General features: G+C 45.6%; 2 protein-coding genes across 2 annotated transcripts in view; one reads left to right on the top strand and one right to left on the bottom strand.

The window, feature by feature from the left end:
* Positions 1-3650: 3650 nt before the first annotated feature.
* LOC126249340 (uncharacterized) lies at positions 3651-6088 on the top strand. Its single transcript, XM_049950994.1, has 2 exons — positions 3651-3722; positions 5705-6088. The coding sequence occupies exons 1-2, from the start codon at positions 3651-3653 to the stop codon at positions 6086-6088; spliced, it is 456 nt and encodes a 151-aa protein (XP_049806951.1).
* Positions 6085-22641, bottom strand: part of LOC126249338 (uncharacterized) — a 90891-nt gene continuing 74334 nt past the window's right edge. The window contains exon 3 of the mRNA XM_049950993.1: positions 6085-6693. Within this exon, the coding sequence (XP_049806950.1) occupies positions 6085-6693 (609 nt within the window). The remainder of the gene's footprint in view (positions 6694-22641) is intronic.

Raw genomic sequence — 22641 nt, 5'->3', positions numbered from 1 at the left:
GCGAACGTGTGGTTTGGTTAAGTGACGAAGTGCGCTTTCATTTGGATGGGTTCGTCAATAAGCAAAATTGGCGCATTTGGAGGCCTGAGAATCCGCATTTCGTGATCGAGAAGTCTCTTCACCCTCAACGGGTGACTGTGTGATGTACAATGTCCAGTCATGGACTAATCGGTGCGTCAGTTCTTGATGGCACGGTGACTACCTAACGGTAAGTGAAGGTTTTTGAAGATGATATCATCCCCATTATCCAAAGTGAGCCTGATTTCAAAAATATATCGTTCATGCAATACGGAGCTCGACCCCATGGAAGTAGGAGAGTGTCTGATGTCTTGGAGGAGCACTTTTGGGATCGCATTCTGGCTCTGGGGTACCCAGAGGCCACTGGCATGGGCCTCAATTGACCGCCATATTCTCCGGATCTGAACACATGCGACTCCTTTTTGTGGGGCTACATTAAAGACAAGAAGTACAGCAATAACCCCAAAACCATTGCTGATCTGGTAACAGCTATTCAGAAGGCCTTCGACATTGTCGTGCTCCGATACTTCATCGGGTCATGCAGAATTTCACTATTCGTCTGCACCACATCATCGCCAATGATGGCAGGCATATCGAACATGTCATAACCCAACTCCGAATACCCGTAGTTACGTTTACATGTTGAATAAAGTGTGTGCACGCCGTAGTTTGTAACTAATTTAAGTTTTTTTTCATATAGTTCAATAATTGTCACCATGTATACACAGTACTACGAAGAAGACAAATATATATACTGCTGATATTCTTTACGGGTTTGCAGCCGGATCATGTCGTTGTCCAGACACAACATTTCGGCGGACCAGCTGGCCGCCATCTTCAGGTGAGTTAATGCTCGTGCACTGCCTCGCCGGAACTGAATTCCAGCCATTTTTTTTCTTTATTGTGATTTGTATCACCTTACACAAGGCGGGCTGTCAGCAGCTGAGTACGCTGCTCTTCAGCCTTGAGATTTACAATAAGTAATAATTAGAGGGGACACAGAGAATACAATCAAAATGGCGGGCAAAACAATGGAGACACCAAAAAACAAAAAACACGGAGCTGTTCACGCCTGACGAGAAAACATCACTGACACTAGTTGACACGGCGCACAAAACAGGGATGATGGCGATGGTACACGTGAACAGTGGCGGCGTTTCGGCGAACAAACACTAAACACAAACGAAGGCACACACACGAGACACTAATGGCGATCATCTCCAGCGCGCGAATGTTCACTGTGCGTGTGCGAGTCCGGGGACCTGCCAAGAGAGGAGGAGGAGGAAGGGGAGTGGGAGAGCGAGAGGGGAGAGCAGAGATGCCACGGGCAGGGGAGATAGGGGGAGGGAGGAAGGGGGAGGGGAACCCCGGGGGAAGAGGGGTGGAGGGAGGGGACGGGGGAAAAGGAAAGAGAAGGGAAGGGAAGAGAAGGGAGGGAGGGTGCCGAAAGGAAAGGACACCAGAAGTGGGGGAGTGCAAGGTGAAAGTTGATAGGAGGGGTAGATGGAGGGGAGGAGGACATCATCAGGGAGGGGGAGCTGGTGGAAGCCACCTCGGGAGAGGGTAAGGAGGGTGGAGAGATGGAGACCGGGTGGGACGTGGGAATACAGGCGCGGCAGCGGGCGGGGGTGGGAGAGGATCGAGGAGACGAGCGGGTGAGGAGGATCGAGTTTACGTGAGGTGTACAGGATCCGTATCCTTTCAAGGAAAAGGAGGAGGTGGGGGAAGGCGATGGGATCGTACAGGATCCGCGTGGGGGAGGGGAGACGGAGGCGATAGGCGAGGCGGAGAGCATGGCGTTCAAGGATTTGGAGGGATTTATAAAAGGTAGGGGGGGGGGCGGAGATCCAAGCCGGATGGGCATAACAAAGGATAGGGCGGATGAGGGATTTATAGGTGTGGAGGATGGTGGAGGGGTCCAGACCCCACGTACGGCCGGAGAGGAGCTTGAGGAGACGGAGTTGGGATCGTGCCTTGGCTTGGATTGTTCAGAGGTGGGGAGTCCAGGAGAGGCGACGGTCGAGGGTGACGCCAAGGTACTTAAGGGTGGGCGTGAGGGCGATAGGACGGCCATAGATGGTGAGATAGAAATCAAGGAGGCGGAAGGAAGGGGTGGTTTTGCCTACAATGAGCGCCTGGGCAATTCCAGCCACAACGACGGAAACCTTTATACACCAAGGACAGAGTGCGCGAGATGATGGGCAGCGCCTCCTGGCGGCAAGTAGACACGCAGCTCGCCGGTGGGAGAAGACGGCAGAAACGATAAATCGCAACAGCACTAGTTGGAAGAATCTAATGATCGAAAAGAAGACCGTTGTTGTTTAATGTCGGACAAAATCGGATTCCATATCTTACTTAGAGGAAAACCTTTATCCCTGTTAATAATATTACTTGATAATCTAATTGCAATGGATTCTTTAAGAACACATTTATCGATTTTGATTTTCGAAATCATGTACAAAAGCAATGACTCACTGACTTACCACTAAATAACAGCAACATATTACGTATATTAAGAAGAAAAAATATAAATACTACTAACGGTGCTGTTGCTGTTGCTCCCGCTGCAACCACTCTGCATCCAACTCATCCACAATTTGGTGGATATATGCTGAAACAATTAGACGAAACGTATTTAATGCCGCTACTAGGAAATTCTTATTTTAATATTAACTTGCCAGGTAATTCCCATTCCTACGACTGCCTTTGACGTTTACCGCCACTAGCATTGGCGCTGCTGTTGCCTGATGCCGCTGCAGAACGCTTCATATCGGTACAGAGAAGACGACGCCGATGCAAACAGAATAGTAACGCACGAGGGAGGAATCAAATCGAGCTGATCCCGCCCCGGACGATAGCAGAATGAGGATGGGAGTGGAGGAGGGAGGATTTATACCTTCACTGATTCAGCATCAGCCAATAGGAATGTAGTATTTTGAGGAGGGATGGAAACCTCCGTCTGCATGTTTGGAAAAGTTGGTTCACGCATAAATAGGAAGTTGAGAGAGAACATAAGTGGTTTCCTGGGTATCAAATATCAAATAGTTGTAGCCACCTGATGCTTTGTTCGGGGATTAGCGCGACTTCCGGCCTGCGCGCCGCGTGAGCCGGCCCTGTGTGTGGGCCTCTCACGCAGGAATAAGCGAGGCGGCCGGCACGTCTGCCCTGTGGTCAGTGCGAAGACGCCATCGGAAAATTTTTAAAGGTGTAATTACGTGTGGTGATGATGTTGATGTCGATTTTGTAAAGGTATTCCTTGCGCGATAGAAAAAAGCTACCTATTTAATTAGTTCTTTTCGATGTATTTTACAAGACCTTCAGCTTCCAAAACAACAGACAATAATAAGCTTTTTCCGCTAAATAAAAGAAAGATCCAACCCCTGCGAATTGAATTTTATAAATAAACAATATGATAACGAAGGACGAGAATGGAAAACGGATCACTACGAATGAAGGAAGTTTAGGGTACTAGAGGAAATACTTCAAAGAACTGCTGAACGACCCAGTAGATACCAACAACAATGAAAATAAGGTAGAAAACGATCAGAACGTACAACCATTAGTCGAAGAACCAATTATGATGGAGCTGAAGGAGGCAATAAGAAGAAAATTGGAAGGCCCCTGGCATAGATATGATATCAGCAGAGCTCATCAAAGAAGGGGGAGAGAAGATACATGAATGGTTAGGCGAACTGATAAAAGAGGTATGGAGAAAAGAAGTAATGCCGAAGGAATGGGAAACTGCTGCTGTATGTCCCATATACAAGAAAGGAGACAAAATGCTGACACAGAACAACAGAGGGATATCTCTCCTATACACATGCTATAAAGTAATATCAAGAATTATACTGAACAGGCTCAACCCATACGTGGAGAAATATTAGACACAGCACAAGCAGGTTTCAGAAAAGGTAAATCAACAATCGACCAAATATTCACACGAAGACAAATATTATATCACAACTGGGAGCACAATCAAGATACCATCTGCCTGTTTATAGATTTCAACAAAGCATATGACAGCATAGTAAGAGAGGAAATGTGGAGGATAATGGCAGAGTATGGTATACCTGACAAGCTGATAAAGCTAACTAAAATGTGTGTGATGGAATCAAAGTGTAGGGGAGTTCTCAGAAGCATTTGAAGTAAAAACAGGAGTGAGACAGAGAGATATAATATCACCAACACTGTTCAATTTGGCCCTCAACAATATCCTGAGAAGAGTAACATGTGAAAGTGCAGGAGTCACCACAGGAAAACAGATAAATTTCCTGGCTTTTGCGGATGATATTGTGCTAATAGGAAAAAAAACATGAAAGACCTGGAGAAAATGGGGACTGTGCTAATGGAAGAAGGTAAGAAAGTACGAGTCTAAGTATAAATGAAAGTAAAACAAAGTTCATGGTAGTAGGAAGACGAGCTCATTTAGGACAAAACCGCCTAAAAATCGTAAATCTAAAAATACTGAAGACAGACACATTCAAGTACCTCGATGTCAACATCAACCAAGAAATCCTTATAGAACAAGAGATAGTAACAAGAATTCAAGCTGGGGCAAGATGTCTAGGAGCTAAGCACATCATAAGAGCGAAGTTACTATCTAGGCAGAAAAAAATAATATACCAGACAATCATCAAGCCAACAGTGTGCTATGCAAGTGAGACATGGACCCTGACAAAGAAAACAGAGAAAAACTCATCACTTTTGAATATAAAGAACTGAGAAAAATATATGGACCAGTGAAAGATAATGAACAGTGGTGAATAAGGAAAAACAGAGCACTCAGACAATTATACACACTGCCTGACATCGTAGCGAGTGTGAAAATTAAGAGACTAAGATGGTACGAACATGTGAGGAGAAGAGGGAAGAACATGGTCATAAAGGATGCAATGAGTGGAGAAGCTGAAGGAAAGAGACCACTGGGATGGCCGTGAATGAGATGGAAGGGTAATACGATGGGAGACATGCAGATACTGGATCTGGGAGGTGATGATGCAGATGACAGGAAAGTGTGGAAGGCTGGAGTAAGTGAGGCCCAGGACCAGCTGCAGTTTGTGTGGCCATTTTAAGGAAGGAAGGTTATGCTTTATTATGCAATTGTCATTGATTTCAATTTCATATCATGAGATCCTTCCTCTATAGTACATATAGAGTCTTTGTCCCGCCAATTTCCAAATGAGACAGGAGAGAGGCTGATCTCTTTCCGCCAATATAAAACTGGTAGTACTAAAAATAAAGAAGATTAACTACCCTATGTCCTTCCTCTCCAGCACAGACCGACTCATCATGCTGCTATTTTTTCTGGGAGGGAAGGGGGATGTGGGAGAGGGGAGGGGTGTGGATTTCTCAGAGAAGGGGGGTAATTAATTGATCATTTAATTAATTAGTTTATTAATTTTATATCAAAGGTGTGCTTGTATCAGGAAAGGGATTTCCCCGGTGGCGGCGGCAGCGGCCTCGGCGGCAAGCACCGGGAGGCGGAGAACACTGGGAGACGGTGACGGCGGCGACTGGGCGGCGGCGGTGGGGAGCACCAGGCGGTGGCGAACACTGAGAGGCGGCGGCGGCGGCGAGCACCAAGCGGCGGCGAACACTGGGAGGCGGCGGCGGCGGCGAGCACCAAGCGGCGGCGAACACAGGGAGGCAGCGGCGAAAACCGGGAGGCGGTGACGGCGGCGACTAGGCGGCGGCGGTGGGGAGCACCAGGCGGTGGCGAACACTGAGAGGCGACGGCGGTGGCGGCGGCGGCGAGCACCAAGTGGCGGCGAAGACTGGGAGGCAGTGGCGAACACCGGGGGGTGGCTACGGCGGCGGCTGGGCAGCGGCGGTGGGAAGCACCAGGCGGCGGCGAACACTGGGAGGCAGCAGTGAACACCGGGAGGCGGCTACGGCGGCGACTGGGCGGCGGCAGTGGGGAGTACCAGGCGGTGGCGAACACTGGGAGACGGCGGCGAACACCGGGAGGCGGCTAGGGCGGCGACTGGGCGGCGGCGGTGGCGAGCATCAGGAGGCAGCGAACACTGGGAGGCAGCACCGAACACCGGGAGGCAACTACGGCGGCGACTAGGCAGCGGCGGTGGGAAGCACCAGGCGGCGGCGAACATTGGGAGGCGGCGGCGAACACCGGGAGGCGGCTACGGCGGCGACTAGGCGGCGGCGGTGGGAAGCACTAGGCGGCGGCGAACACTGGGAGGCAGCAGCGAACACCGGGAGGCGGCTACGGCGGCGACTGGGCGGCGGCGGTGGCGTGCACCAGGCGGGGCTAACACTGGGAGGCGGCGGCGAACACCGGGAGGCGACTATGGTGGCGACTGGGCGGCGGTGGTGGCGAGCACCAGGCAGCGGCGAACACTGGGAGGCAGCAGCGAACACCGGGAGGCGGCTACGACGGCGACTAGGCGGCAGCGGTGGGAAGCACCAGGCGGCGGCGAACACCGGGACGCGGCTACGGCGGCGACTGGGCGGCGGCGGTGGCGTGCACCAGGCGGGGCTAACACTGCGAGGCGGCGGCGAACACCGGGAGGCGACTATGGTGGCGACTGGGCGGCGGCGGTGGGAAGCACCATGTGGCGGCGAACACCGGTAGGCGGCCTCGGCGGCGACTGGGCGGCGGCGGTGGGGAGCACCAGGCGGGGCGAACACTGGCAGGCAGCAGCGAACACCGGGAGGCGGCTACGGCGGTTACTGGGCTGCGGCGGTGGGAAGCACCAGGCGGCGGCGAACACCGGGAGGCGGGTACGGCGGCGACAGGGCGGCGGCGGTGGCGAACACCAGGTGGGGCGAACATTGGGAGGCGGCGGCGAACACCGGGAGGCGGCTATGGCGGCGACTGGGCTGCGGCGGTGGTTAGCACCAGGCGGCAGCGAACACTGGGGGCGGCAGTGGCGGCGGCGAGCACCAAGCGGCGGCGGACACTGCGAGGCGGCGGCGAACATCGGGAGGCGGCTACGGCGGCGACTGGACGGCGGTTGTGGGGAGCACCAGGCGGTGGCGAACACTGGGAGGTGGCGACGGCGGTGGCGGCGGTGGCGGTGGCGGCGGTGGCGGCGAGCACCGGACGGCGCGCGGCAGTGACGGTGTGCAGACGGACCAAAGGACGACAGCGGCCAACATACGGACAGACTGCAGTGGCAGGAGGCTTTTCTGAAGCGACGAGTACACCCTGAGTGTATCCCAGGCAGTGTAATTCCTCGACGTGGAACTGAGGGGATCGAGCCCTCGAATGTAGACAACAATTCAAGCAAATCATATTAATGGAGTTTATTTCAGTTAGTTAAATTGACACTACTTAACTTTGCGTTTTCACGGAGATGTGTCACAAGCAAATGGTGACATGAAAACAATCAATGTCCTTCGGTATATACAATTTCAATTCAAGCAGAAAAATACAGTTCATAAGCCACTACTGTAGCATTTGTATGACGGCTCTTCTTCCACTCCGGCCGCGGCCAGGTGGCGCGGCGTTTATATTCACTTCGTGTAGACGCCGCTCCGGTCTTGGTGTCGTCCTAGAGAGCGTAATATTGGCTGATGTCGTCTCACAGCCCTCTCTGCTCTTCCGCTCTTCATCGCCGTGCCGGCGCTTGTCGTTACGATGGAACACGTTTTCTGACGTGATTTCTCCGATAGCACTCGCTACGCACACAGCTCAAAGGTTTCGTTCTGTCTCCACCACTTTCTTAAGCCCAAAGTGAACAATATGTTCCAAGTATTATATATTCTCCCAATTGAGATTCCATTTTGTCACACTTAAACAACATTTTTAATTTTCAAGTCTGCAAAATCCAATACGTAATCACAAAAGCAAATACAAAATTTCAGGCGAAAAATTAAGATTAATAAATACACTCATAGTAACTTTCTCGCCAACATGCCAAACATAAACGTGTCAAACTTTTATACTATCCCAACTTTGTTTTGTGTAACTTTTAAATGTCGTGGTAGTTTAGACACTTCAGTATTCCTCACTTCTAATGGTCCGTAATCAGTAGTTGCTCCATTGTGTTATTGCACGATGTTCACTCGGTTTATCGAAGATAATCCACGCAAAATAGCGAAATACAATAGCAAATAATTTTATACTTATAAATGCGAGATCAGAAACGTACCACGCGGCCACCACCTTAGTGGGTATCGGCAGATGTCAGGTGGCCGGTGGTCGGTGGTCGCTGTATGGTACAAAACTCTGGAGCAAAAATTGTTTCGTATCTTAATACAGCCACCAGCTCTTCTACGGAAAATTTTCTGTTACGTTTTGCTGTTACTGACTATTTGAAAGTGTAGCAGATTATATTTGAGGACGAATCGGACTGATATTTTTAGAAGACAAACGAAATGCAGTTTAAAAAATTAAAGGAAAGAGTTGACTCGAAGTTACGTCTTTTAGTCTACAGAGCGCAACACATCACGTGGAGATACAGCACTACAACACTTCGAGCGGAAGACAACACTTGCTCCAGCATGTTTCACATCCTACACTGAAGAGTCAAAGAAACTGGTGTACCTGCTTAATATTGTGTAGGGCTCCCGCGAGCATGCAGAGTTGCCGCAACACGAGGTAGCATCGACTCGATTAATGTCTGAAGTAGTACTGGAGGGAACTGACACCATGAATCCTGGAGGGCCGCCCATAAATCCGTAAGAGTACAAGGGGGTGGAGATCCCTTCTGAACAGCACGTTGCAAGGCATCCCACACATGCTCAGTAACGTTCATGACTGGGGAGTTTGGTCGCCAGCGAAAGCGTTTAAATTCAGAATAGTGCTCCTGGAGCCACTCTGTTGCAATTGTGGGCGTGTGGGGTGTCCTGCTGGAGTTGCCCAAGGCCGTCGGGATGCACAATGGACATGAATGGATGCAGGTGATCAGACAGGATGCTTACGTACGTGTCACCTGTCAGAGTCGTATCTAGACGTATCAGGGGTCCCATATCACCCCAACAGCACGCGCTCCACACCATTACAGAGCCTCCACGACGTTGAACAATCCGCTGCTGACATGCAGGGTCCATGGATTAATGAGGTTGTCTCCATACCCGTACACATCCATCCGCTCAATATAATCTGAAACGAGACTCGCCCGACCAGGCAACATGTTTCCAGTCATCAATTGTCCAATGTCGATTTTGATGGGCCCAGGCGAAGCGTAAAGCTTCGTGTCGTGCAGTCATCAATGGTACATGAGTGGGCCTTCGGCTCCGAACGCCCGTATCGATTATGTTTCGTTGAATGGTTCGCACGCTGACACTTGTTGATGGCCCAGCACTGGAATCTGCAGCAATTTGCGGAAGGGTTCAACTTCTGTCACGTTGAGTGATTCTCTTCAATCGTCTTTGGTCCCATTCTTGCAGCATCTTCTTCCGGCAGCAGCGATGTCGGAGATTTGGTGTTTTACCGGATTCCTGATATTCACGGTACGGTCGTACGGGAAAATGCCCGGTTAAAGGCTACCTGGGAGATGCTGTGTCCCATCGCTCATGCGCCGACTATAAAACCACGTTCAAACTCATTTAAATATTGATAACCTGCCAGTGTAGCAGCAGTAACCGATCTAACAAACGCGCTAGACAATGTTGTCTCATATATGCGTTGTCGACCGCATCGCCGTATTCTGCCTGTTTACATGCCTTTGTATTTGAATACGCATGCCTATACCAGTTTCTTTGACGCTTCCGTGTACAATGTCGCGAGATCGTGCAGATGGCCGGATTTAGAGTCCTGTGGGCGGCCAGTTTTTAATGGTGCCTTAAATGAACGACTCGGACTTAGTCTCTACAACGGCTAGCCGACAGCAATGTTTTATGTCAAAGACTGTATATTCCTTGCATAAGATTATACACTGCTGCATTGTTCCACCTATCATATTGTGCAGAACAATTACAATATTGTCATTAATGGATATTGAATTCAGGAATGATGGAGGCACAGTGTGATGTGTGCTAGGTACGTTCAGTGCATATACGTGTTCTAAACTAATCCGCAATTCACATTTAATGACTTGGCAGAAGGTTCACTGATTCACCTTCAGACTATATCGCAGTCTATGGTTCGTCATTCCTACAACATTTTCTATGGGGTGCATCGATTTTAAGTTGTTCGTAATTGTAATTCAGTTGAATTAAGCATCTTCAAATCTGTGTTATTTATTTTGTAACTGAAATTTAGCGGATTCCTGTTAGTAGTCAGGTGGAAGACTTCACGCTGTTCGTTATTTGTAATTAAAATGTAGCTACTCAGGAAGATCCAGTGTGGACTGTAATTATCGTATCCTAGCGAAACTTGGTAGATATGCTAATGCATTAATGCGGAACCGATTTACACTGGAAAAAGCATAAGTTCCAATTGTGGCCATCAGGTGCAAATTTCGCGCTGAACACTTTGTGTGACGGTATGACACCCACCCTTTCATTTGACAAGCCAAAGTGCGTGTGAACAGTGTGGTCACCTAGAAGAGAGGCCGTGCACTGTTAACGGCAGAAGTTACACCGCTGAATTGATGGAGCGTCGCCGGCTGGAAGGTTTGAGGAGACGATGTAATTAAATCGTTTAAAGTTGATGATAATGAAATTCGAAAACACGGGTGAGCTTGGTGTGGCACCTGGAAGAGGAAGGCGTCCTATCCCGGTGGAAGTTATCGGCGAGGATGTAACTTACCATGCAGCACAAGTCCCAGGTAGAGCTGGTGCTCGTGCAGTATCAGGAAGACTGCCCATCCCATGATCAACAGTACGGAAAGTTTTGCGATCTATTTTACGAGGTGCGGCTAGAAAAAACCCGGACTTATGCTAGAAAAAACATTTATTTACAATTATTTACAATTTCATGTTATCTCCTTCAATGTACCCTCCTCCTCGGTCTCTACACCGCTCCATACGAATTTTCCACTGTTCATAGCAATGCTGCAGATCATTTTCGGTAAGTCCATACATTACTTCCGTCGCTTTTTCTTTTACTGCTTCAACAGTCTCAAATCTAGTTCCTTTCAAAGCTGACTTGACTTTAGGGAAAAGAAAAAAGTCACAGGGGGCCAAATCAGGTGAGTAGGGTGGATTTTTTGCCAAAAACGTCTTCACTGACAACGCACTGTGAGCTGGGGCATTGTCTTGGTGAAGGATCCATGACTTTTTTCTCCACAAATCGTTCCGTTTTCTCCGTACTCGATCACGTAGGGTAGCCAGGACGCTACTGTAGTAATGCTGATTCACTGTTTGTCCCTCTGGTACCCAATCAATGTGCACAATCCCTTTGATGTCAAAAAAACAATCATCATTGCCTTGAATTTCGATTTTCACATTCGTGCTTTTTTTGTCGTGGAGAACCAGGAGTTTTCCAATGCATCGATTGGCGTTTAGTTTCGGGATCGTAAGTAAAAAACCACGATTCATCGCAAGTAATAACATTTTGTAAGAAGGTGGGATCACTTTCAATGTTTTCCAGGATGTCAGAACAAATCATTCTTCGGCGTTCCTTCTGTTCAATTGTGAGACACTTTGGAACCATTTTTGAACACACTTTGTTCATGTTGAAACTTTCATGAAGAATCTGCCTAACACTTTCCTTGTCAACTCCTGTTAACTCAGACACTGCTCTGATTGTTAAACGGCGATCTTGTCGAACAAGTTTACCGATTTTTTCAATGTTTGCATCAGTTTTTGCTGACAATGGTCTGCCAGTGCGAGTGTCATCACTGGTGTCTTCGCGGCCATCTTCAAATCGTTTAAACCACTCAAACACTTGTGTTCGCGATAAACAATCATCGCCGTACACTTGTTGTAACATTACAAACGTTTCACTTGCAGATTTTCCTAGTTTGAAACAAAATTTGATGTTAACACGCTGTTCTTTCGGTACACTCAACATTTTCCGACGCACAGACAAAACGTCAACTACTTAAAACAGACGCCACGGGCAGACTGAGTGCAGGAGGCAGATGAAACTCGAGCAGTAGGCGGAGCGAGAGTCACGTGACAGGCCACGCGACTTTCAGCCTTATTGCATTCGTTTTATTGTTTCACCAGTACTAGTCCGGTTTTTTTCTAGCCACACCTCGTACACTGGTATCCGTACAAGGTGCAGACGATACAGTAACTAAAATCTCATGAAAGTCAGTAACGTTCTGGATGTGTTGTTCGGTGTACGTCACCGATCTAAGTTGATGACATGTGACCAGACAATATTCTATGGAGTGACGAGTCACATTTTATAAAATAGGCTGCAGTGAATACACGGAACTGTTAATATTGTTAAACCACTTGTTGTGCTCAAAGAGCTATTGCACTCGCCGTAGGGACTGCGTGGTGTGGATTCACAAGCGTCTTTCTTCTCTATCCGTTCATCTTTGAAGGGATACACCCAGGGGTCCTCTCAGGTGTACCATGACGTCTGCACGTTAACGACACCTCCTTGTGCAGCCTGTCATTCCTGCTTTGGGAGAGAGCAACTATGTGGAAACCACCGTTTTCATGCAAGATGGGGCAACAAATCATGTCGCTCGTCCAGGGAAAAATCTGCTTAATATAACCTTCCAGGAACGTGATATCTCCAGAGTTCTTCCAGAGTCATGACCTGCAAAAATCACCTGATCTGAATCCATGTGACTTTCGGCTCCGGGATATACAGGGTGGTCCATTGATCGTGACCGGGCCAAATATCTCACGAAATAAGCGTCAAACGAAAAAACTACAAAGAACGAAACTTGTATAGCTTGAAGGGGGAAACCAGATGGCGCTATGGTTGGCCCACTAGATGGCGCTGCCATGGGTCAAAAATGGCTCTGAGCACTATGGGACTTAACAGCTATGGTCATCAGTCCCCTAGAACTTAGAACTACTTAAACCTAACTAACCTAAGGACATCACACAACACCCAGCCATCACGAGGCAGAGAAAATCCCTGACCCCGCCGGGAATCGAACCCGGGAACCCGGGCGTGGGAAGCGAGAACGCTACCACACGACCACGAGATGCGGTGCCATGGGTCAAACGGATATCAACTGCGATTTTTTAAAATAGGAACCCCCATTTTTTATTACATATTCGTGTAGTACGTAAAGAAATATGAATGTTTTAGTTGGACCACTTTTTTCGCTTTGTGATAGATGGCGCTGTAATAGTGACATACATATGGCTCACAATTTTAGACGAAAAGTTGGTAACAGGTAGGTTTATTAAATTAAAATACAGAACGTAGGTACGTTTGAACATTTTATTTCGGTTGTTCCAATATGATACATGTACCTTGGTGAACTTATCATTTCTGAGAACGCATGTTGTTACAGCGTGATTACCTGTAAATACCACATTAATGCAATAAATGCTCAAAATTATGTCCGCCAACCTCAGTGCATTTGGCAATACGTGTAACGACGTTCCTCTCAACAGCGAATAGTTCGCCTTCCGTAATGTTCGCACATGCATTGACAATGCGCTGACGCATGTTGTCAGGCGTTGTCGGTGGATCACGATAGCAAATATCCTTCAACTTTCCCCACAGAAAGAAATCCGGGGACGTCAGATCCATCTAGATTGCCATCGATAAAATGGGGTCCAATTATCCTTCCTCCCATAAAGCCGCACCATACATTATCCCGCCAAGGTCGCTGATGTTCCATTTGTCGCAGCCATCGTGGATTTCCCGTTGCCCAATAGTGCATATTATGCCGGTTTACGTTACCGCTGTTGGTGAATAACGCTTCGTCGCTGAATAGAATGCGTGCAAAAAATCTGTCATCGTCCAGTAATTTCTCTAGTGTCCAGTGGCAGTACTGTACGCAACGTTCAGAGTCGTCGCGATGGTACGGGTGCAATCGATGCTGATGTAGCATTCCCAACACCGACGTTTCTGAGATTCCCGATTCTCGCGCAGTTTGTCTGCTACTGATGTGCGGATTAGCCGCGACAACTAAAACACCTACTTGGGCGTCATCATCTGTTGCAGGTCGTGGTTGACGTTTCACATGTGGCTGAATACTTGCTGTTTCCTTAAATAACGTAACTATCCGGCGACCGGTCCGGACACTCGGATGATGTCGTGCAGGATACCGAGCAGCATACATGGCACACGCCCGTCTGACATTTTGATCACAATAGCCACATATCAACACGCTATCGACCTTTTCCACAATTGGTAAACGGTCCATTTTAACACGGGTAATGTATCACGAAGCAAATACCGTCCGCACTGGCGGAATGTTACGTGATACCACGTACTTAATACGTTTGTGACGATTACAGCTCCATCTATCACAAAGCGAAAAAAGTGGTACAACTAAAATATTCATATTTCTTTACGTACTAAACGAATATGTAATAAAAATGGGGGTTCCTATTTTAAAAAACGCAGTTGATACCTAGCGGGCCAACCATAGCGCCATTTGGTTTCCCCCTTCAAGCTAGACGAGTTTCGTTCTTTGTAGTTTTCTCGTTTGATGCTTATTTCGTGAGATATTTGGCCCGGTCACTATCAATGGACCACCCTGTATAAAAGAACGTGTTTATCATGGACACGTTCGGTCTCTACCTGATCTGAAGCCAAGTATACAGAAACACGTTGCTCAGATTCCGCTGGGACTGGTACAAACAACTGTTGATCACGTCGTTTTACGGATATAGCATCTCGTCGAGATCTCTGGAGCCCATATTGATCAACCTGTGTAAGTAGCCCACGTCCCGTTCCCAATTCTATACGTCTTTTTTCATTCACAGCGTTAGATTTGCACCTGGTGGCCAAAAGTGGAACTAATTTTTTTATTGTAAATCGGTTCTACATTAACACACTAGAATATCTATTTACCAAGTTTCGCTGTCATACGATGATTACATCCCACACTGGACCTCTGTTTCTAACTGCAGTTTATTATAACCACTCGGTATAAATTAGGAAAAGCAGAGGGGGCTGTAGAACTTTCTTGAGGAATGTCTGATATAGCTTCTTTATCACTCGACGACTTCCCGTCAGTTACTGCTGACTGTGTTCTTTCTGACGGGAAATCACAAATCTAGTCGCACAACTGCGACTGCATTCCATAGGGGCCCAGTCTACGAGGTAAGATTTATGTCTTTGTACAGTTATCAATATTTATTTTACAAAAACTATAGAACTTACAGATCTGTGGTTTGTGACAAATGAAAGACTAAATCACAAAATTTTGTGACTATCTATGTCAATAAACCTCAACATATGTGCCGTTTGTTGCTCGAAGAATGTCTAAGCAGTATTCGATTTCACGGCATACGTTTGAAAACAATCCTTGTGTAACACCAGCAACATCTGTTATCCTTCTTCTTAATGTATCGGGATCCGGCAGAAGTGTAGCGTAAACCTTGTCCCTTACGTAGCCCCACAAAAAGAAATCTAAAGGCGTTATGTGTGGTCATCTTGCAGACCAGGTGCTGGGACCATCATGCCCAATCCAAATGTCAGACAATCTTCCATTACGAAAATTTCTAACATTTAGCCCCCAATACGAAGGTGCACCATATTGTTAGAAAATCGCATTAGGCTGAAAATCAGTTGCGGTTCCGCAAACTGTTCTATCATATTCAGATAAATGTTAGCTGTCACTGATTCTTCGACAAAGAAGAAGGGACCAATGACTCTGTTGTGTATTGAACCGCACTACATATTGTTTTTGGGGGAAGCGCTAACTTGATCTAAGGCATCATGTGGACTTTCCGGACCCCACATCCTCACACTGTGGTTGCTAACTTTTCCTGATATGTGGAACGCAGCCTCATCTGAAAAACAAATTGACACTCATTACTGGTGTCGATTCACGCCAATACCTCAGGCGCAAAAGCTGCTCGACAAATTCCTTTATCTGAGTGTAACGCTTGTCTTATCTGGAAACTTATGTGCATGCAGGTGAATCTGTTATGTAGAACTCTTCGCACTGTGGCCCTAGGAATACCTAATTCACGCGATGTCCGTTGAACCGATTTGGAAGCCTTCTTAGGAACGCCTGTTGTACATCTCCGACATTCTGTTCACTGACCAAAGGCCGCCATGTTCGCGAAAGACCCAACACACTGCTCGTTTATTTAACCTTCAAGTGCCACGCAACATTATTCCTTTTTTTTATTAGGTCCGACCGCTTAGCCGGATGGTAACGTGCATGCCTCCCACGCAGCGGGCCGGGTTCGATTCCCAGCCGGGTTGGAGATTTTCTCCGCTCGTGGACTGGGTGTTATGCTGTTCTCATCATCACTTCATCTTAATCACCGGCACACGAGTCACCAAATGTGGAGTCGACTGCAATAAGACTCGCACTTGGCGGCCGAACTTCCGTATATGGGGCCTCCCGGCAAGCAATGCCATACGCTCATTTCATTTTTCCTTTTATCAAGTGACTATCTTCCGTATTGTCTTCGAAAATTTCGCGGCATAGTAATTGTAGATTTGGTCTCGTGACACCACAGAACACACTGCGCCTCTTACTCGCGTGACGCAATTTTACAACACCACCGACTGTAGTGCTCTCTACTCAGATTCAACCTGCAACAAAGATATTCAGACAAAAATGGTGATTTATTCTTTCGTTTGTTGTAAACCAAAAATCTGTAAGTTCTATAGTTTTTTGTGAAATAAATATTGATAACTGTACAAAGACTTCAGGCCCAAGCTGTATACAGGATGCTTCAGAAAAAGTTTATATTTGACGTGTCAAAATAAAATTAGAGGTTAATGTCTATTGACAAAATCTTTATTTATTACACAAATATGCAGTTTAGGAATTTACTTTTTAAAAATAATGTCATTTAAAAGCAATCCAGCATGGCTAAGGCACTCATTTAAACGATAAACAAAATATTGCGTGACGGCTCGGCAAGTAGACGCTGGGGTGTCTGCCGCTTCGCTACGGACATTCTTTTTCAATTCCTCTAGAGAAGTCGGATTATTGATATACATTTTAGATTTGAGGTTCCCCCACAATAAAACTCCATAGGGCTCAAATCTGGATTGCCTGGGGACCAATTTATGTAACCCTTCCTGGAGGTCAATTTGCCAGGAAAAATTTCACGAACTATCTCCGAATAGACGCATTCGTCGTGTGTGCCATGGCTTCGTCTTACTGAAACCTTGTTCTTTGGTTATAACCAGGATATTTTTGCAATTCAGGCACCAAAAAGTAATTTAACATCGTCACATAACGTTCCGAATTCACTGTAACTGCACGACCGCTCTCGTCCTCGAAAAAGTACGGGTTAATTATTCCTCCAGCCGACATCGTAGCCCTTAGAGTGACATTTAGCGAATAAACGGATTTCTCCTGTTGCTACTTAGGATTTGTTGCTTTAAATTTAGCATCAGCTGGATTTTGTAGAGGTGCGCCGAACAGCCCAAACGTTACGGCCTGATGTTTTCTGCATGGCCATACCTGGGCCACGAAGTAATCGATGCCTGGCAGTATAGACAATCCGTTCCGCATCCACACGGCCACTCTTCAACATTTGATTTGTTACCCAGAGGAAAATGAGCATTAAATGCTTGCTCTTGACTCATGTACTTGGAGGTACTAACCAACCTAAAAACATATCACTTGTAATAGTTACAATTACTAGTCTGGAAATGAGGTAAATACTGGAGTACTGTAGGTCAGTACACCGTTCTCAGTCACTAACAGAAGTATCTGCACTTGTAGCGTTACACCCTGTATACCAGTAAATGCAGCTGCAAATGTATATCATTGTGTGACACATAGTTCAGGGGATATGATGTCATAAACATTGAGATGCGTGATAAGCTAGCTTTTTCTTAAAACAGAGCGCAAATTACCCAATTTAAATTAATCCAGTGTTTCATAATGAGAGACCTTTGCGATTTCTAACAAACTTCAAGCATAATTTCTAACCTTTGCTAACATGCCTAAAAAATATTTAAAACTAACTCATTTGTAATCAGATGTCCAAAGCTCTTTTATACATAGTAGTTAGATTCTTTAAAGAATCGGGGGTTTACTGATTTGATTAGAAGTCGCTTGTTAGGAACGATGTGAAAAAGCCTTCAGGGAATGTTGAAATATGAAATCAGTTTCAGATTCGCTGTCGATAGCACTTATTACTTCGTGTAGGTAATGAGCCACATCTGCTACACAACAACGATATTTTCTGAATTTGTGCTGACCATGTGCCAATCGAACGTTTCCTTCGAGGTAATTTTTAAGGGGGGTAGGACGTCAAACGGGCCGACTTGGAGCAGGAGAGGCACCACAGGACATTTTAATTTCCACTGTCTATACTTTTACAAAAAAATTCATAAAACTTTGTCAGCAAGACGAGGAAGGATTCAGAATTCACACTCATAGCAGTGGAAGTTCGAAAACATAACGAAGTAATTTTTTTTACATGTGAAATTTTATCATTTTTTTCACTTACTAATGGCAGCATTTGTTGCTATAGGTACACTTTTCTTCATAAGTAAGAGTGATGGTTCGATGAATTTTGCACAACATACAAACCATACTTAAAGGTGTATGAAACTCCAGAATTTTCCAAATCTATTAAAAACTGATGTAAAAATTGAGGTAATTGACTACAAAATTTGTGTTTTTTCTAAACATGAATTTCAAAATACAACAGATCATTAGTTTTTTCATAAATTAAATAAATTCTAGAGTTTCATACACCTGTAAGTATGGTATGTATGCTGTGCAAAATTCATCGAAGAATCTCTCTAACTTATGAAGAAAAGTGTACCTATATCAACAAATGCAGCCATTAGTAAGTGAAAAAATGATGAAATTTCACACGTAAAAAAAAATATTTTGTTATGTTTTCGAACTTACACTGCAATGAGTGTGAATCCTTCCTGGTGATGCTGACAAAGTTTTATGAATTTATTTGTAAAAGTATAGACACTGGAAATTAAAATGTCCTGTGATGTCTCTCCTGCTCCAAGTCGGCCCGTTTGACGTCCTACCCCCCTTAATGTTTGAGCACAGTATATGTTCCGAAATCTTAATGTAAATTTATGCCAGTCATATGGGTCTATAAATCAACGGATTGTTTCCTTTTTGTGTGTTGGTGACAACTATGCAACTTTCCAGTCCTTAAGCGCGGATCTTTCGTCGAGCGTATGGTTGTAAAACAGCAATCATTTGAGTAGTCACAGCACCAGCTAGCTTATGCCATCGACAAAAGTCACTAGTCAATAACTGTATAAAAATTAGATATGAAACAACTCGTCAGTACTCAGAATGATGTCAAAAAAACTGCGAAGTGATGGGACATTTTATGCAAGATTTTGATTACGGATGAAGCATTATTTACAAACCAGCGGCAAATCAATCTTTGCAATTTTCATTACTATTCAGTTGAAAATCGACACTGGCTGAGAGAAGTGGATAAGTAACGACTTAGGTCAGTCAACGTGTGGTGTAGTCTTTTCAAGAATCCCATACTGGTCCCATTTTTATTGACGGGGCTTCAAACAGAAAAAAGTATACATCCCTAACAGATCTGCTAGGGCAGTTACTGAATGACATCCCACTGTCCAAAAAGCAATTCATGTGGTATCTATGCGAAGAATGTCCCACCCATTCTGCACAGAGAATTACTGCTCTCCGTAACAGAACATTTGTAGATCGTTGGATCTGTCGATAGGAATGCACAAAATTACCTGAACGTCCACTGGGATTAATATCTCTGGACGTTTATCTTTGGGTTATAATAAAACAGGGGATTTACGAGGAAACATTGGCGACACACGAGAACACGAAATGCAGTACAGGGTGTAATAAAAACGTCTGGCCAAATTTTCAGGAAATATTCATCTCACACAGAAGAATAAAGTGTATTATATGGACACGGGTCCAGAGCTCATTTTATACTTACCTTCATAACCACATTAATCATGGGAAACATACGGAAACAGAACGTCCCAGCATTACATGAAACGTTTTCTAACGTGAACTGTTCAAAATCCCTCTTTGTGACATTTGGTTAGAACGCAAAGTAAGTTGCAGTTCTTAGGTGACACCCCTCCCCCCCCCGTCCCAAACCCCCCTCCCCTCCCAGCGTTTGTTGTTCAACAGATGTTGACAAGTGAGTCACCTTATTGCCTGTGTCGTCATGCGACTAATCTCATTGCTCTACTAGCATCAATCACGTAGCATCAACCGTTTATTGTTCATCACGGACTGTGCAAGCACGTAGCATCACCTTTTTAGTGTTCATCACGGACTTAGTTTCTGGAACAGTGCAATGGTGTACTCGAAAGCAGAGTTGGCAATTGCCCGTTTGCTGTACGGATTAGCAGATGGTAACGGGCTAGCGCTGAACGTTTGTATCGGAAGTGTTCCAGAACGACGGCATCCACACGGGGGGACGTTTGAAGCAACTGATCGTCGTCTTATCGAGCAAGAGGCGTTTAAGCCCACTAATTGTGACTAGGGGAGGCTTAGAACGAGGACACCTTAGCTGGGGAGGAACTCCTTCTTGTATTTGATGGTAACCCTATTGTCAGCGGAAGACGATTAGGTGCACAAAGTAATGCTGACCAAATGCCTGTCTGGATAGCACTGCTGGAGAACCTGCTGTACCCGTAACATGTACAGCGTGTGCAGGTACTATCAACAGTTGATTTTCCTGCACAGGTACTCTTCTGCGAATGATTTATTGACCAGTGTGTCAACCCTCATTTTAGTGCAAATGTGCTGTTTACGTATGAGGTTTCGTTTCAGTACGATCAAATCGTAAATTTTCACACTCAGCCCGTATGGGCTGCCGAGAACCCTTACGAAATTGTGCAGTCACGTCATAAACAAAGATTTTCTGTCAACGTTTGGGTTTGCATTGTTGATGACTGCTTGTTAGGGCCTCATATTTTTCAACCCAGACTCAACGGAGAAACTTACCACGATTTCTTAGAGAATACTGTACGGTTTCTGCTAGAACATGCCCATTTACGAGTGCGAAAAAACATGTAATTCAAGCAACATGGAGCTCCTCCTCTTTTCATTAACGTTCGTAGGCTTCTAAATAAATATTTAGGTGACAGACAAATAGGAATTGCACGGGCATTTGGAAACTCTTGTGTACGGAACACTGGTACAAAATGTGCCCGTATTGTGGAAGGCTGTGAGACAATACACAATTCTTCAGGGATACATCAGCACATTAGAGATACAGTTCGACAGGGGATTTATGCGTGTATCCTTACTAACGTAGGGTCTTTTGAACATTTCATTTGGGAAAGTGTTTCGTACTGTGCTGATAAGTTCCTTTTCTGTGTGTTTCCCATTATTAATGTGCTGAAGTGTTGTAGAAATTGAGTTCTAACAATAAAACGAAGAGTTTCCGAACGCATGTCCGTATAACACATTTTCTTCCTCTTCGTGTGAGGAATGTTTCCTGAAAGTTTGGCGGCACCTTTTTCCTACACCCGTGTAACACGGACCTATGTCTGGATGAAAGCGTGCAGTGTTACCTTTCCGAAATCGCTTTTTTGTATTTATTAGTGTTGTAAAGATACGAATAGTACCACCGTTACGTGGTATTTTTTTTCATTTGGTACAGCAAGGTAGACGTTTCTGGAACTTTCTGTTGAAGGTGAAACAGCGATTTGCAGCGCTGTTATCATGCTACGGTTTGAACAAGTTCCACGCATATTGTCTCGTTGAGAGGCTCTTAGAAGGCCCAATACAGTGCCATACAAAAATATACGTGTTGGTTATAATTAAACTTCCTTTACTTGAGAAGGCTCCCATAAAACGGGTGATCGCAAGACAATGAAACTTTGTGAAAACATTTTTGAGGACATGGGGAAGAGAACTAACGAATAAACCACGGAAAGAAACACATGTTAATTCCACATGGGAGGGCAAAATTTATTAACTGCGTACCATGTTTATATTACAGGTTACGGACGTTGTTCAATGTGCCGACAGTCAGCGTTCACGACAGCATAGAACGGCACTGTTGTTGTTGTTGTGGTCTTCAGTCCTGAGACTGGTTTGATGCAGCTCTCCATGCTACTCTATCCTGTGCAATCTTCTTCATCTCCCAGTACCTACTGCAACCTACATCCTTCTGAATCTGCTTAGTGTATTGATCTCTTGGTCTCCCTCTACGATTTTTACCCTCCACGCTGCCCTCCAATGCTAAATTTGTGATCCCTTGATGCCTCAAAACATGTCCTACCAACCGATCCCTTCTTCTAGTCAAGTTGTGCCACAAACTTCTCTTCTCCCCAATCCTATTCAATACCTCCTCATTAGTTACGTGATCTACCCACCTTATCTTCAGCATTCTTCTGTAGCACCACATTTCGAAAGCTTCTATTCTCTTCTTGTCCAAACTGGTTATCGTCCATGTTTCACTTCCATACATGGCTACACTCCATACAAATACTTTCAGAAACGACTTCCTGACACTTAAATCTATATTCGATGTTAACAAATTTCTCTTCTTCAGAAACGATTTCCTTGCCATTGCCAGTCTACATTTTATATCCTCTCTACTTCGACCATCATCAGTTATTTTACTCCCTAAATAGCAAAACTCCTTTACTACTTTAAGTGTCTCATTTCCTAATCTAATCCCCTCAGCATCACCCGATTTAATTTGACTACATTCCATTATCCTCGTTTTGCTTTTGTTGATGTTCATCTTATATCCTCCTTTCAA

This window comes from Schistocerca nitens, chromosome 3, assembly GCF_023898315.1.
Source record: "Schistocerca nitens isolate TAMUIC-IGC-003100 chromosome 3, iqSchNite1.1, whole genome shotgun sequence".
Classification (NCBI taxonomy): domain Eukaryota; kingdom Metazoa; phylum Arthropoda; class Insecta; order Orthoptera; family Acrididae; genus Schistocerca; species Schistocerca nitens.
The sequence above is the reverse complement of the archived record's forward strand: the minus strand, read 5'-3'. Positions and strand labels throughout refer to the sequence as shown.